Source organism: Aethalodelphis obliquidens, unplaced genomic scaffold (genome assembly GCF_003676395.1).
Source record: "Aethalodelphis obliquidens isolate GAN/ISIS:26980383/991018 unplaced genomic scaffold, ASM367639v1 scaffold30, whole genome shotgun sequence".
Taxonomy (NCBI): domain Eukaryota; kingdom Metazoa; phylum Chordata; class Mammalia; order Artiodactyla; family Delphinidae; genus Aethalodelphis; species Aethalodelphis obliquidens.
Genome location: NW_020837974.1, coordinates 9,775,356 through 9,790,854, shown reverse-complemented (window position 1 = coordinate 9,790,854; position 15,499 = coordinate 9,775,356). Strand labels below are relative to the sequence as shown.

General features: G+C 58.2%; 1 protein-coding gene across 6 annotated transcripts in view; it reads right to left on the bottom strand.

The window, feature by feature from the left end:
* The window catches only part of GTF2IRD1 (GTF2I repeat domain containing 1), a 112,628-nt gene that overhangs the window by 52,533 nt on the left and 44,596 nt on the right, over nucleotides 1-15,499 (bottom strand). For 5 of the 6 annotated variants that reach the window (XM_027126174.1, XM_027126178.1, XM_027126175.1 and 2 more), the window contains 7 exons: nucleotides 15,030-15,119; nucleotides 13,571-13,654; nucleotides 8,664-8,847; nucleotides 3,067-3,092; nucleotides 2,015-2,123; nucleotides 1,070-1,107; nucleotides 549-629 (listed from right to left, as the gene is read on the bottom strand). In XM_027126174.1, the coding sequence (XP_026981975.1) occupies nucleotides 549-629; nucleotides 1,070-1,107; nucleotides 2,015-2,123; nucleotides 3,067-3,092; nucleotides 8,664-8,847; nucleotides 13,571-13,654; nucleotides 15,030-15,119 (612 nt within the window). The remainder of the gene's footprint in view (nucleotides 1-548; nucleotides 630-1,069; nucleotides 1,108-2,014; nucleotides 2,124-3,066; nucleotides 3,093-8,663; nucleotides 8,848-13,570; nucleotides 13,655-15,029; nucleotides 15,120-15,499) is intronic. The other variant, XM_027126177.1, reaches the window with a different exon arrangement.

The following is a 15,499-nucleotide window of genomic DNA, read 5'->3' as shown; positions in this document are numbered from 1 at the left end:
TTCTGTCTGTCCCACCCCGTCACGGTCCCTCAGGGACCTCCCAGCTCAGCGTGCCCACAGAGCAGGACCCTTAAGGAAGGAGAGTAGCTGTGCCAGAGGACAGCAGGGACCCAAGGGGCCTGGAGCCTGTGGTTACCCCACACTGAGCCTCCAGACGACAAGTACATGCCCCTCTTCACAGATGTGGAAACTGACGCTCAGAGGGACCCAGGTCTGGAGCCAGACTCAGATCCTCTTACTCCAATGACCTTTTCTTCTCCCCTGCAGCCTCTCAAATCCCAGGGAAGCCAGGCCAGAGAGGTGAAGGCTGGGGGGACCTTTAGGAAGGTCGGAGCTGAGACCGGACCCCCAGCCCAGAGGGCAGATGTGCCTACAGAAATCACACGCAACGCTGCAGCCTTTCCCGATCAGACCAGAGAGACAGCGGCCTGGCGACCCCTTCCTGGCCGGGGCAGGGGCTCCAGAGACAGAGCAGGACAGCCCGGGAGGGGACACGGTGGTGCTCGACCCCTGTACCTTCAGGCGGGGGTGGCGGGATCAGCCCTTACCTGGGACGGTGACCTGAATGATATCTAGATCCTCTGGCTCAATTTTGATGGGTCTCAGCCCACCCAGCTCCCCAGAGGTTCCTGTGGGGGGAAACGAGGGATCTGGTCAAGTGTGGCCGTGAGCTCGGCCGGGCAGGGGAGTCATTCTTGAACATTCTCCTGTCTGTGACTTGTTAGTAGTGCCAAGAAAAGTCATGTCAGCCCTGGTGTCTGAGCTATAGGTAGATACAACGTATAGACCTGGCAACTGAGACCTGCATCGCCAAGGATGTGGAGGCAGAGGTGATACCCGAATCCAGGTCTCCCACAAAGCCACCCACATCCCACCTGCCCCTCCCGGCCCCCAGCGAGCTCCCAGCATGCTCTAAGGCCTGGGGGAGGGTCAGGGGACAGGGGTGGACGGAGGACATTCATGAATACCCAGGCTCGTGGTCTGAGCCGGCCTCCTCCCCAGAGCTGCTGAGTGGGGCTGGTGGACGCCCTCCCACCCCAGACACGCGCAGTGGGGTCCAGCTCCTCACCTGGCCCACAGTCTTCAGAGAGACTGCTTTTGTCCGACCTGTGGGAAGGAAGCCGAGAAATGACATGGCATCAGCCCCAGCTTTCCCCCTCCAGGCAGTCAGGGGCCCACGGCGGCTGCCAATTCAAAATGCACCCCTGACCACATCTGCTCCCATCCCAGCGGGATCCACGCCGCTCCCCCGCTACGCCAGCAATACCCCCAGTGCCCTGTCTCCCGGACAGCAGTCTCCTGGCTGCCCCAGCCGAGCTCCTGATCTGTACCCTCGGGTGACGTGCTGGGTGTCCACCTTGCCCACCAGCTGGGAGCTCCTGAGGCCTGGGACTAGCCAGTCTAGGAGCCCCACCACTTAGTGCAGTGGGGGTTTGATCAGTGCTTGTTGGGGGCACTGAGAGCTGTAGGGACCACCCGCCTGGAGAGCGTTCAGGAGTCTGGGGAGGGGCTTGGGGAGTGAAGGTGGGCAGGACCCTGGGATGGAGGATTCGGTTCATTCATAGAACAGTCAGGGAGGTCTGGGCTGGACGTGGGGATTCCGGGATAGATGGCCCGTCCCTGGCCCCCAGGAGCCCAGGCCCTGGGTGGGGGGCACTGGTGAATGGCGACCAGTACATGAGCTGAGTGCGAGGCCTCGTGGACATGCAGGGCAGATTCCTGACCTAGTCTGGGTGCCAGGGAAGGCTTTTGAGACTAGATAACGTATGGCTAGATCCCAAGGGGGTGACAAGAATCCTCCAGGTGGAAGAAAATTGGCGAAATCTCTGTTCTCCTTCTGGGTCCCTTTAGATTCTCCCTGGCCCACAGTGGGGTGAGGCGTACAGGTGCCTGTGCGGGATAACCCTGTGCGGGGTGTCCAGGTGGAGTGAGACGCTGGGCCCAGCATCCTCCAGCCAGCCCTAGGCCTTGCTCCTCCCTGCAGAGCTGGCGCAGAGCCGGGCTGTGGCCTTACCGAGCAGTCCCAGCCAGGTCCAGGACGGCAGCACGGGAGACCTCCGCAGAGATGTCCTCGGGCGGGCTGGCTGGCTCCAGCTTTGTGGGGTCTTTGGTAAACTTGTTCCCTGGGGGGAGAGCCGGGGAGGGGCAGGGTGGTCAAGGCGAAGGTTCTCCAGCCTCCTCTGCCTGCGGGGCATCCAGCAGGGGCCTCTGGGGGAAGCTCCTGGGGGCACCCCTCAGGTGTGGTCTGGCCTCTGTCCCTCCTTCTTGTGGCCTCCATGTCCAGCCAAGCCAGGAAGGGGTCCAGGGAGAGATGCCTCCCCTGGGATGAGGAATCAGGATGATGGGGATCTCAGAGGATTTGGCAGGAGGAAGAAGCCAGAAACGGCTGTGCTGACCTCAGGACAGGGGCTATGCTATTGGGGCTGAGGGAGCCCTTGGGAAAGGGACCGAGTCTCTCCCAAGGTTGTACCATGGGACCATTCTCTCATTTAGTTATCCCAGGAACCCAGAGGATGGTGCTCTTATCTTTTCACAGATGTGGAAACTGAGGCCCACATGACCGTGCCCAAGGTCCCAAAGCTGGGGGGAGGTAGGGCTGGTATTGGGACTCAGATATGTTGCACCCCAAGATCCGTGCTCCCTTTGCCGCACCCGGCAGAGTCCGCCTCTTCCTCCCGAGAGGCAGGCCACCCCCTGGTCATGGCCTGGGCACTTCGGTTTGCATCTAGACCCCAGTGCTCACTAGCTAGACTTCAGGGAAAAAGCCAGAACCCACTTTATAGGACTGTTGAAAACTAAATTAAATTAAAATTAAATATGCTAACAGCTTAGGAGAGTAGCCATCACATGTTAGAATTCAGCAAATGTCAGCTTTATTATTCCCCATCCAGGGCTTCCCACGTCTGGAGGGGAGGTCCTGACAGTCTGTCTGCGCCTGGGAGCTGGGGCCCCCGGATACAGAAGCCACACCCAGGCTCCCTCGGGTCCGGTGTGGTGGCAGCTCAAGCACTCTTGGGGGCATCAGCTTGGCGGCTTCGGAACAGACTAGACGGTACCCACACATACCTGTGAAAATTCGCTCATCGAACATCCTGGGGAGAGAGGAGAGATGGGCATGAGAGGGGAGCCGGCCTCCAGGTCCCCTCAGTGACGGCCACTCAAGTCCCACATGCATGGCTGCAGACCTGGGCACCGGGCTGGCCTCACGTGGGGGCAGAAGAGGGCACGGTCCGGAACAGCCAGATACCCCCAAACGACCAGACATCCCGAACCATTTCTCCACAGCCAGGGAAGGCACTGGCCAGCCCCTGTGGGGGTCCCGGAGGGTCCAACCTATTCATCTCAACAGCCCAGGTTGGGGGGCGGGGCTTCCTCCGGCCCTGAGCTCTCCTCGGCCACAGCTGGAGGATAACTCACACCCCTTTCCCACCGGGGCTCCGCAGCCTTTACCCACCACCACCTGTGTCTCAGCGACAGGCAAGGGGTAGGCCCTGCTCCCAGGAAGCTCTCTGTCGGCGGCACAAGCCAGGAGCGTTCCAGATCACAGCCTCACAGCGTGACATGTGGGACCCCTCCGGTTTGTCTCAGAAGCCAAGGGGACCCAAGCAGGGAGGGGGTCAGGAAAGACTTCACGGAGTTGGGGATGGAGAGCCCAGGTGGGAGGGCTGAGAGGTTGTCCAGGTAAAGGCACAGGGAGGGCTGGCAGCTCCATCTGGCCGGCTGGAGGCGTCCTGTGGGAGGTGACCAGCCTTCTGTGCTGTGCCCAGGCATGTGGTCTCTACACCGTGGGCAACGGGGAGCCCCCAGGGGGCATGGCACCCTCAGATCACTCCATCACCACACAGAGGGTGGCTTGGAGGGGGATGGCTTGGAGGGGGGATGGCTAGGGGCCCAGGGGCCATTTGGGGACTCCTGAGTCATCCTGATAAGACACCTGGAGTTCTTATTCCTGGAAAACGAGGATGGAGTAAAGGTCAGCGAGGGAGCTGGGATCACCTGGCTGCCTACCTGCAGGGTTGCTGTTCTTTCTGCTCTGCTCCCAGACCCCACCAGGGTGGCTCCCAGCGGGTTGGGGAGCCTCAGGCAGCTGGTCTGGGGGGCCTGCAGCAGAGCCTGCGTGCCATGGAGCGTCTGGACAAGGGGACAGGGCTTTGGCCACTAAACTGGCACCCCCAGAGGCGACATGGGACAAACGAAGTCCCGCTTGTCTGAGTCCAAATACAAGGGGGCCGACAGTGCCCAAGCCGGGCCCAGAGGGAAATTCAAACAGAGGCGAAAAGGTCAGTGACAGAAGGTAGAGCGTGTGGGTTACCAGGGCGGTGAGACCCCAGGCACGGCATCCTGTTCTTATTCTGAGAGGTGCAAGCTTCCCCCACTGTTCCTGGAGGTTCATGCTCGTCTGGGTCCCCCAAGGCCGAGAAGCGGCCACAGGGAATAATTCTGGAGAGAACTGGCTTCCGCTCTGAGGCACGCTTCCTCAGCTCCATCCAGTGACGGGGAGGCTCCCTGCATTAACAGCAGGTTTTATTATTTATGGTTATATTTACTTATCAGGGAGCACAAGGGAGGGGGTGTGACACCTTGGCCTGCAGTTCCTAGAGGAGTTGGTGGGCGGGGAGCGGGGAGACAGATGACAGGGAGAAAGTCTGATCTGACGTGGCTCCGATGCTGTGACAGACGCCCTCATGGGCTGCCCGGCCTGGAAGGCCCACCTGATGAGCACTGAACAAGGGTCGCTGTTGCACACTGCAGAGTTCTAGGACCCCCTCCAGACACTTTTCCCTCTGAAGTCCTCCCTTAGGTAGAACCGACACATGTGAACTCAGAGCCTCTCGCTCTGGGCCTGTGTCCTGGTAGAAACCGGGGATTTAGGGGTCAGGGCTGGGCATGACTGGGGACCCAGGGGCCAGGAAGCCCCCTTCCACTAATAACAAGACCCACAGGCTTTGTCGAGGGGCTTCTCCCTTTTGTCAGGAGAGCACCCTGACCTCCCCCGCACTGCAGACACCTGGGCTGGGGTGGCAACTCCCCCTCCTGGCTGCTTCCTAAGCTCTCTGTTCTCTGACTCCCTTCTGCTAGGACGATCGCAGATGTGATCTCAAATGTCTCCCTGACGAGGCTGGGCTGTGCAACAGTGAAAATGCACTGGGGCTCAGAAAGGAGCAGCCTCTGTTCTAAGCACGTTGCTCACATCCATGTCGTCTCCCACCAGCACTATGGGGCCTGAACAATCATTAGCCGCATTTTATTTTATTTTATTCTCTAGCCACACGGTGCAGCATGTGGGATCTTAATTACCCCACCAGGGATCGAACCCATGCCCCCTGCAGTGGCAGCGCAGAGCCCTAACCCCTGGACCACCAGGGAATTTGCCTCATTAGCCCCATTTTATAGACGAGGAAAGTAAGGCAGAGCAGTTAAGTAACTTGCCCAAGGACACACAGCTGGAAAATGGTAGGGCCAGGATTCGAACCCAGGTTGTCAGCACTGATTAACTACTTCTCTCTACGTGAAGGAGATGAGGTCAAGGGAGAAGACTCGCGTTTATTGAGCATCTATTTCATGCCAGGTATGTTATGTCTACCTCCTCATACTATGTTGAGAAAAACCTGAGGAATAGGGCATCATTGTCCCTATTTTTACAAATGAGGAAACTGAGGCTCAGAAGAGAAGCGCTAGCCAAGGTTTTCACGTGCTGTGTGGCTTCAAGCCCAGTCGGCCTGATGCCAAGCCTCCTCCTCCAGGAAGCCCCACAGGCTTGCTGCTCAGATGCCATCGAGTCTACACCTGGAAACATGCTGTTTGATGCTCCCAGGACTCATCGCAGGAGTGACCACCCCCCATGACTTGCGGTAGCCCCTGGGGGCAGATGGGGACTGTGCCTGCTGTTTCGTGAAGTCCTCAGTAGAGCTCAGTGAAGGGCTGGGCCTGCAGGAGGCGCCTGGCAAATACTAGTGAAGGGTTAAACGACCTACAGTTTGGATAGAGGGAGATGAAGGTCAGCCACAGTGAGGACTCAAATACCACAATCAGGAATGTAAGGGGTCACTGGGATGCCCTTGCTGCTTTCTGCTCTCCTAGCCTCCTCCCTTGCTACCAGGAGTCAACTGAAGGAAAAGGACTTAGGCAGCAGCAAGAGAGACTTAAGCTAGACAACAGGAGGCACTACCTGACAGAAGGCCGAATGATTTTGTTTTTGGCCCCGCCATGCCACTCGGTTTGCGGGATGTTAGTTCCCCAGCCAGCCAGGGATCGAACCCAGGCCCTCAGCAATGGAAGTGCAGAGTCCTAACCACTGGACCGCCAGGGAATTCCCTTGAATGATTTCAAATCCACCTCCAGAATGATTTATCAAGTGGGACCCCTGGTAGAGGTTGAGAGGGAACAGAGGTGGCTCAGATGTGGTCCCACTGCCGCCAGTGATCAGGGTGATGGGGGGCTGGTGGGGACGCGGATGGGGGGAAGAAGCCATCTGCTGCGGAAGGGGGAAATTCTTTCCGACTGAGGACAGGGGAGGGCTTCTAGACAGAATAGTGAGCCTTGAAAGACAGGACAGGTGGGAAGGAGGGTGGGGAGCAGCTTCAGGCAAAGGAAAGGGCTTCAGTGATGGCTGGAGGCACGTGAGGAGGCAGGAGTTCAGAGAAACAGGAGGGAAGGCGGAGCGGCACTAAGGCGGGCACGGTGGCTGCTGACAGGCTGGACTGTGGTACCCTGGGAGCCGCTACACCGGGGCTCACGGAGAGTGGGGGAGCGGGGAAGGGTTCTGAGCAGGCGTGCCCCACAGTCAGAGCTGACTCTCAGAGTCACCTCCCTCGGTGGCAGTGAGACGCCCGCCCAGCTCCCTGGCCACTCTCAGCCTCCTCTGCTGGCGGCCCCAGCCTCTAACGTGGGGATCCCAGAGTCCATCTGAGTCCTCTCCACCTTTTCTCTTTTTTTTTCTTTCTTTTTTTGTTTTTGGCCACGCTGCATGGCTTGTGGGATCTTAGTTCCCTGACCAGGAATTGAACCCGGGCCCTCAGCAGGCAAGAGTGGAGTCCTAACCACTGGACCGCCGGGGAATTGCCCCTCTCTTCTCTTCTCTATTTCTCTCCTGCCCGTGATCCCTTCCTGGCCCACACTGCCAACTCTCAGATTTTTATCTCTAACTCCCAGACCTCCCTCCCTAGCTTCTGACCTCTCAGCTGGGCTTCTGAAAATTCCATCTCCTGATCTCCTCCAAGGTGAACTCACTCAGAAACATGGGGGTGACCCTTCCTCCCCACTCCCCTCCCCACCTGCACGGTCCACTCACCAGCACACCCCGTCACCGCTCAGATTCCATCCCCAACCCAGCTGCTCTCTCCCTGTGCCCACCACGCTGGCCTGGCCCACGGCTGCAGCAGCCTCCTCGCCAGTCTCCTGCTTCTGCTCTCTAGAGTTCGTTCTCCCCCAGCAGCCAGGGGGCCGGGCAGACCCCAGCTCTGGCATCCAGCAACCCTGCAGAGGTCCTTCCCAAGGCTCAGAACAATTCCACGCTCTCAGGGTTAATCCCCACCCTCTTGCACCCCAGCCGTCTGGGCTGCTCACTGAGGTCAATTCTTCTGTCCAGACACTGACTGCCCAGCTGGGTGCAGGTGGCCCTTCTCAACCTCCCAGCTCTGGCTTAACCAATGGGACCTTCTCTCAGAGGCCCCTGGGCCACCCTAAACAGGTCTCCTCCTCACCCACCCACCATTTTTCTCTCTCCTATCACCCTGTTTATTTCCTAAGCTCTAACAAGTTAGATGGCCTGAGTCCAAATTTGGACAAGCACTTTCATCCATCCATCTTTTTATTCCACAGATATGGACTGGCATCTCCTGCATGCCAGGGACTGCTGTGGGCGCTGGGGATTCAGCCACGAGCCACACCGTCCCTGCTTACAGTCTAGGGCAACAAGCAAGCAGGCGCGTGGGCGCGTGCACACGCTGGGAGCCACGCCCTCAGCGGGCTCCCAGAATGGATGCCTGGGAAGGGCCCGACGCAGGCAGTGCTGCTGGAGGCAGGGGGCTGGACGGCATGGCCTCTGGCCCCCTCCCTCTCTAACTATTTAGGAGGAAGCAATCCCAGGAAGCCTGGCATTGCCTGGGGATGCCCGCTCGCTGGTGAGTCCGGCCAGCTGTGAGGACAAAGCCCCCTGTGGGAGTTGGGAGACAAGGCTGGGGGGTGGGTGGCAGCAGGCCGGGGGGAAGGGGCTGCAGTTCCAGAGTCCATAGTGCTCTGCCTTCTCCCGCCCACCCGCACCTGCACCAGGGAAACTGGCCACCTGGGAGGACAGGAAAGGTGGACAAACTACCAGCAGGCAGGGTAGTCCGATGGGAGGTGCAGAAAGGGAGAGGCTGGCCCAGCCCCACCTGAGCTCAGGTGGGCTCCTCTCTGAAGGGAGGTAAGTACAAAGGCCTCAGGTCTTCTTCGGTGGCAGGAAAACACCTCTGAGAGCTTAGCCAGCGCCTACTCGGGTCAGGCACTGTGCCTCCATTTCTCCATTCAATACTCAAAAGAGGCCAGGAGGAGGCGGCCACGCAGCTGTCAGGCTACAGAACCCCTTCGCTCCGCTCCTGACCCCTGTTGCCTCCCCAGGGCCCTGCCTCGTGCCTGCTGTCGCCCCCCTGCCCAGCCCTGCCCCCCTGCACCCCACCCCCTACCTCTTAATGACAAAGTGGATGCTGTGCCGCTCCTCCAGGATCCGCTTCAGCTTGGGGACCCCGTAGGTGCAGGGGCGCTTGAAGGGGATCTTGTCCGGGATGCCCACGATCTCCACAGCCTCCGGGTCGCAGGCGATCTTCCTGTAGGGGACGGGGACCATGTGGTCCAGGCCCAGGGCTTCCGCTGGAAGGGCAACGGCAAGGCTGAACGCGGGATGGAGGCTGCGGGACATGCAGGGCCCCAGGGCCTGGTCATCACCACCTCCCACCTCCCAGGCACCACTCTGGCCACTCAGCAGCCAGAGGGATCCTCCTGAAACACCAAATACATCACTACTCTCTTAAAAAAGGCCCATAGGCTCCCCTCCCACTCAGCGATGGCCGAAGTCCTACAAGGCCCTACGTGACCAGGACCCCATCACCTCTGGCCTTATCTTTCACCCCTCTACTTGCTCACCCCGGTCTCTCTGGCCTCCCTGGTGCTTCCCTAACACGCCAAGCGCGCACTCATCCCAGGGCCTTTGCACCTGCTCTTCTGTCTACTCAGACACTCTTCTTCCAGATCACCATACTCTCCCCTCCCTCCCTCTCTCCATTCAAGCATCTGCTCAAATGTCACTTCACCAGCCTAAAACAGCCCCCTCCAGCCCTCCCTAGCCCACCCTGCTTTGTTTTTCATCCCACATTTATCATAATCTGACGTTACAAACATATTCACTGTGCGTTGGTTCACTGTCTGGAACCTAAATGGGGCAGGACACGTAGTAGCTGCTTCCTGCATATTTGGGAGTGAATGAGCGGCTGAGGGAAGCTTCCAGGCTGGAGGTGGACTCTTGGCCAGATGCTCCCAGTTGTACAGGTGTGTCCTTTCCTCCAGGGAGGGGCCCAGCACTCTGCTCACTCGTCAGTGACAGGAGACACCGCTGGAAGCCGACAGCTTTGTCAACAGCAGTGTAGACAGAACCCGAGCTCAGGAAGTGGTTACTTGCTCTTTTCCTCCAAACCATTAGGTGTGGTCCTGTGCCATTTCAGTCACTCATACACCGCAGCTCCTCCTTTTCATTCATTCACTCACCAAATACTTCTTGAGCACCTACTATGTGCTTGATGGTACTTTCATGGGGCCCCGAGGCCTGGGAGGCGAGCTGAGCTGGGTGTCCCCTTCACTCCTGCCTCTCCCAAGGGTCACTCCAACCTGTCCCAAGGGTTCCACGTCTCCTCACTGTTCCTCAGGCCCCTCCCCATCCTGGCCTGGCTCCTCGGCCAAGTGGCAGCCCACAGGCGGACCCCTGCAGTCATGCCAGGACCGGGGCAGGGCAGAGCCGCCTGCCTGTGGCCCTCCCTGGGGCACCGCCAAGATTGCTTTTCTGTTGATGCGGCCCAGGCCTGCGCTGGAGGCTTTGGCAGCCAGGTCTCACTGTGAAGTCACACTTAGCTCATCGTCTAATTAAACCCTCACCATCTCAGCAGCCGTCAAACCGTCTCTTCCCCCGAACCCCAGCGTCACCAGCCACCCCCCAGCCCCAGCACTTGAGCGACGGGCTCTTGGCTTCTTCGAGTCTACGTGAATCCACCTCCCCTCGGGTTCATCTGACTTGCTAGGCCTGTCTTTCCAGCCCAGGGCACAAAAGCTCCAGCCCGCGCAGCCTCCAGCTGCTGCCCACCTGGAAGAGGAGGATGGAGCCGCCATGCACAACCCTTAGACCCTGGTGTAATCTCAACCCCCCCCCCGGGTGACAGAGACACTGCGGCTTCCTCAAGGCTGGGGCTCCCTCCATGTCTTTTCTGTTTCTTTTTCCCCCCTCTGCACCCCCAGCAACATCGCGGGACCACTTGGCCCGGAGCTGGTAGCTCAAAGGGCGAACCAGGAGCAGGACCTGCTCGTCCTGGATCTGCAGGACTGTTCAGGCTGCCAAACATCCCCACCCCTGCCACAGGAACCCCCAGTACTCATGGGGGCGGGGCGGCGGGCGGCAGCTTCTCCCCAGGGCAGCGGAAGGGACAGCTCAGAGGGAGCTCTGGCCTGAGGAGGGGCAAGGTCTCAACCACCCCAAGCCCGACACTCCTCCTTGGATTTGGCCATGGTGGTGGGCCCAAGTGCTGACCTCCAGGAAAGGCTCAACATTCTGGAAACATCCAGCACACACGACAGACTGGAAGACTGGCAGCTGTCATGCCTGCAGCGGTCGGGCAGAACCCACCCAATGTGGACAGAGCCAGCCCTCCCCAGCTCCCCTCTCCCTACTCCCCGCCCTGCTCACACCTGTCTAGGGAGGGAGGGGAGAAACTTGGGTACAGACAGCCCCCTGCAGTACGGGGCCTCGCTCAGCCCCACCCCAACCAGGATGGCCCAGCCCACCAAGCCCACGTGACCAAGCCTCCCAGGCCCCAGGGTGGATCAAAGAACACCTCCTCCATGAAGCCTCCCCTGACTCCTCAAGCCTATCGAGAAACCTCACCTTTCTCTGAGCCGTCCTCCCCTTCTGAGGGCCCCCACCCCTGCACGTTACTACATACTCGAACGTACTACCGTACACCACTGCGTGTACTGCAGACCCACCTTCAGCCACTTGCTGAAGCACCTTGAGACCAGAGTTGGTCTGAGTGCCTGGCACAAGGTAGGGGGCTCAAAACGCGATTAGAGGGACTTCCCTGGTGGCGCAGTGGTTAAGAATCCACCTGCCAATGCAGGGGACACGGGTTCGAGCCCTAGTCTGGGAAGATCCCATATGGCGCGGAGCAACTAAGCCTGTGTGCCACAACTACTGAGCCTGCGCTCTAGAGCCCACAAGCCACAACTACTGAGCCCACGTGCCACAACTACTGAAGCCCGTGTGCCTAGAGCTTGTGCTCCGCAACAAGAGAAGCCACCACAGTGAGAAGTCCGCGCACCGCAAGGAAGAGTAGCCCCCGCTCGCCACAACTAGACAAAGCCTGCATGCAGCAACAAAGACCCAAGGCAGCCAAAAATAAATTAAAAATAAAATTAAAGAAAGAAGACCCAACGCAGCCAAAAATAAATTCATTAATTTAAAAAAAAACCAAAAACGCAATTAGAGGGTTGGAAACATCCCCCACTCCTGGGAGGGGACAGGGGCTGGAGGCTGAGCTCATCACCAATGGCCAATGGTTAAATCAATCACACCCACTTAATGCAACCTCTGTAAAAACTCTAACCGAAGGGGTTCAGAGAGCTTCCACGTGCCAGGAGGCTGGTGCACCCTAGGCTCCACGGGGACAGAAGCCCCTGTGCTCAAGACCCTTCCAGACCTTTCACCATGTACCTCTTCATCTGTACCCTTTGTAATAAACAGGTCAAGAGAAGCAAAGTGTTTCCTCCCTCAGTTCTGTGAGCCATTATGGAAAACTGCCGAACCCGTGGAGGGGGGTCCTGGGAACCACACGGGTGTGCAGCCAAATTGGATGGAAGTGTGGGTACCCTGGGGACCCACTACCTGTGACTGGCGTCTGAAGTGGGGCGCTGCCTTGGGGCACTGAGCCCTTAACCTGGGGAGGCATCTGTGTAACTCCGGGGAGTTAGGGTCAGAATTGAATCGAGTTGTAGGGCCCCCAGCTGGTGGCCACAGAGAACTGGAGGGTTGCGTGGCGTGGAAAACCCACACTCCTGCTGTCAGAAGTGTTGTGAGTAGAGAGAGAGGCTTTTTCGTAGCCAAGCAGGAGGGGAGGGAGGGCAGGGAGGGCAGTGAAGCCCTACCCCGGCACGTCTGGTCTGCTCATGGTGAGAAAGCCAATGTTAGGCAGGGAGACTGGCCATCTCCAGGGCATCCAGCGAGTGTCTGTGGACTCCCAGGGCAGTGCTCTCCCCTGACCCGCACATGTAGGCGGCCCGGGACCCTCCTCTCTGTCCCTGCAGCTCTGGGTGGTGCCCCTCCCCCCAGCCCCCTCCCTTGGTCCTATCGTGCAGAGGGGCTGCCCCAGAGAGGGGCTGCGTGATTCAAGTGGGGTTCAATGACATCACGCCTGCGTGATGAGTGATCTGTGGGTACCTGCATCATCTCCGCAGTGACTGAGAGCCACCCACCCTGGCCAGAGCCACGCTGCGTCTGACCATTGAGCGGGGCTTATAGACGGAGCGCAAGAGAGGCTGAGCGAATAAGTGAGAGTGAGCGAGGACTGCTGAGGGGACAAAGGAGACCAGGTGTGGGAGGGCACTCGGGGGTCCCAGGACCCAGAGCGGGAAGGGCTTACAGGTCCATCTGGTCCAGCCCCTGCTGTCTAGCCAACGAACGGCCACACTTTGCACTTGGCTGAAGCTCTACCACGTGGAGGGCACCCCTGCCCCGGTTACCACCTGTGTCTGCTGCCCACAGTGCGGTGAGCCGACACGTGCTCTGAGCTCGGCTCTGTCCTGGGTGCTGGGGGCACGGAGGGGCCGGTGCTGTCCTGGCTTTCACAGGGACAGATACAGACCAGGCGCATCAAGTGTGCGACGTGGAACAGAGAGGAAACCATCAGAGCTTTAAGAGCTGAGTCTTGATGAATAGGTAGGAGTCTGCCCGCAATACGTGCAAAGGGCACGCTGGGCAGGGGGCACGGCACGGGCAAAGGTGAGGAGGCAGGAGACAGGGTGGTGCGTGGGGGACTTGCAGGCACAAGAGGCCAACAGCCGTTTTCCCGGATGGTCGCCACCGCCCCCCCAAGCGGCCCGCCTCCCACAGGTGAGCCAAGGTCTGGGGCTTTGCCATCAGTCCTGCCCCCTGGAGAATCTGGAAGGGAAATATTGACACAACCACCCCCTACCCAGACAGGAGATGACATTTGCGTTGACGGCGCGTGATGCCAGCATATGGCTGCCACCGTCATGCTGGGGAACACGAGTGACTGCCACACAATGAGATGCTCAGCGCGCTGCTGGGGCCACACCACGGGCCGCGCCGCCCACTCACCATATCTGCTGTTAAACAGGATCTGCACACACTCCCGGAGCGTGTTGATGTCCTCGGTTTCTTTTATGAAGGCGTCCCACTTCTCTATCAAAACACAGGAGGTACAAGTGAGGGCCCGTCGGAGCAGGGACCCCACGGCTTGGCTGCCTCTTGCCTCTCTGTCCACCCCCATGGCAGTAGCTATTGTGCAGGCTCAGCCCGTCCATCCTGGGCCTCTCCTGAGTCTTGACCTTGAAAACCTAACCCTCATGCCTTGTGCACCCGGGGTCTCACCCAGCTTTGGCCCTGTTGGAGTCCCTCGAACCCTCAGCCCTGCTGGCCTCTCCCATAAAACCAAAGCCTCTGCTTCAATTTAAAATTAATAACTAGAGCGATCATTTGGTTCATTAAAATTATAAAAGGAACATCTTTAATTTATTAAGTACTTATCTGTGCTAAGCACTTAATATGTATAATATCCTAGTTAATCCCTCAGGACAATGTGCGGAAATAGATATTATTTCCATTTTGCAGGTGGGAAAACTGAGGCTCAGAGAGGCTGAGTAACTTGCCTGAGATCACCCAGCTAGTATCTGGTGAGATTCTATCTCTGCTTGTATCTCCACAATGCCGTTCTGCCTGGACATCCAGGTCCCCTCCCTGCCTGGGATGCAGCTTGTTTGTGGCAGTGGTGGTCTCCATTCTGATCCCAGGAAACTAGGTTTCTTAAAGAACCTTTCACTGAAGGTGAGGCTGAGACCTCCACAAGGCAAAGTTGCTGGAAAGTCTCACTACCTCCCTTTTTGGTACAAATGAATCCCAAACCTTCTGGTTCTCTGTTCTGGGTGGTACTTTTAAAATCTGTCTACATATTTTTTTGACCCTTGTTCCTTCATGAGGTGGAGTTTAATTCCTCTCTCTCCCTTGGGTATGAACTGGACCAAGTTCCTGACTTCTAATGGGTAGGATATGGCAGAAGTGACAGTGATTTCTGAGGCTGGGTCATAAAAGACGTGGTTCCTTCCTTACTCTCTCTCACATCACTAGCTCCAAGAAACCAGTCGCCACGTTTTGAGGACACTTACGCAGCCCTGAATAGGTATCCTGCCAACAGCCACATGCGTGAGCTGGAAGTGGATCCTCCAGCCCCAATCGAGCTTTCAGATGATCACAGCCCCAGCTGACATCCTGAGAATTCTGAGCCAGGACCACCCAGCTAAGCTGCTCCCGAATTCTCACCCACAGAAACCGTAAGGTATGCTTGTCATTTTAAGCTACGTTTGGGGGCAATTTGGCATGCAGCAATATGTAACTATTATATATTGGCTTCACTCTGGTTTCACTCACAAGTCCCTTGTGCGGTGCCGTTCCTCCTTTCTCTCACGAAGACCCAGTGGACACACATCCATTTCAGTAATAAGCACCACCCCAGTCCTGGATCCCCACTCTGGTCAGGGTGCTGCCACGGGCACTGTCCTACCTGACTTGTCATGGACGATGGAGAAGAGGATGCGCTTAGAGGCATGGACGTTCTGAATGAGAGGACCGCCAGGCCCAGTGGGCTTCTGTCCTGGACAAGGGAGCGGAAAGGTACAGGTTCCAGGTGGGCCCCAAGAGGGGTTCCCCAGATCTGGCCTGAGTGTGCGGGCTGGGGCTCTGGGGTAACAGTCTCCCCCACCAGGGAGAACCCAGGACTGGGCCCTGTGATCATGAACTCAAGGCAAGTTCCTTGGCCAGAGGCCTGAGACATCCTTTAGCAGAGTGTGCTCTCCGAATGGCAGATCGGGGAGGGCAGGACGTCCCAGGTCACATTTTACAGATGGGGACACTTGTTTCAGGCATATAAGTCCCATCCCCCTGCTCAGCCCTCATGGCTGCGGCGGGGAGGGGGTGTCCTTTTTTCTCCTTCTCATAATAACAATAACAGTTAAGTATAACTTACAAGCACCT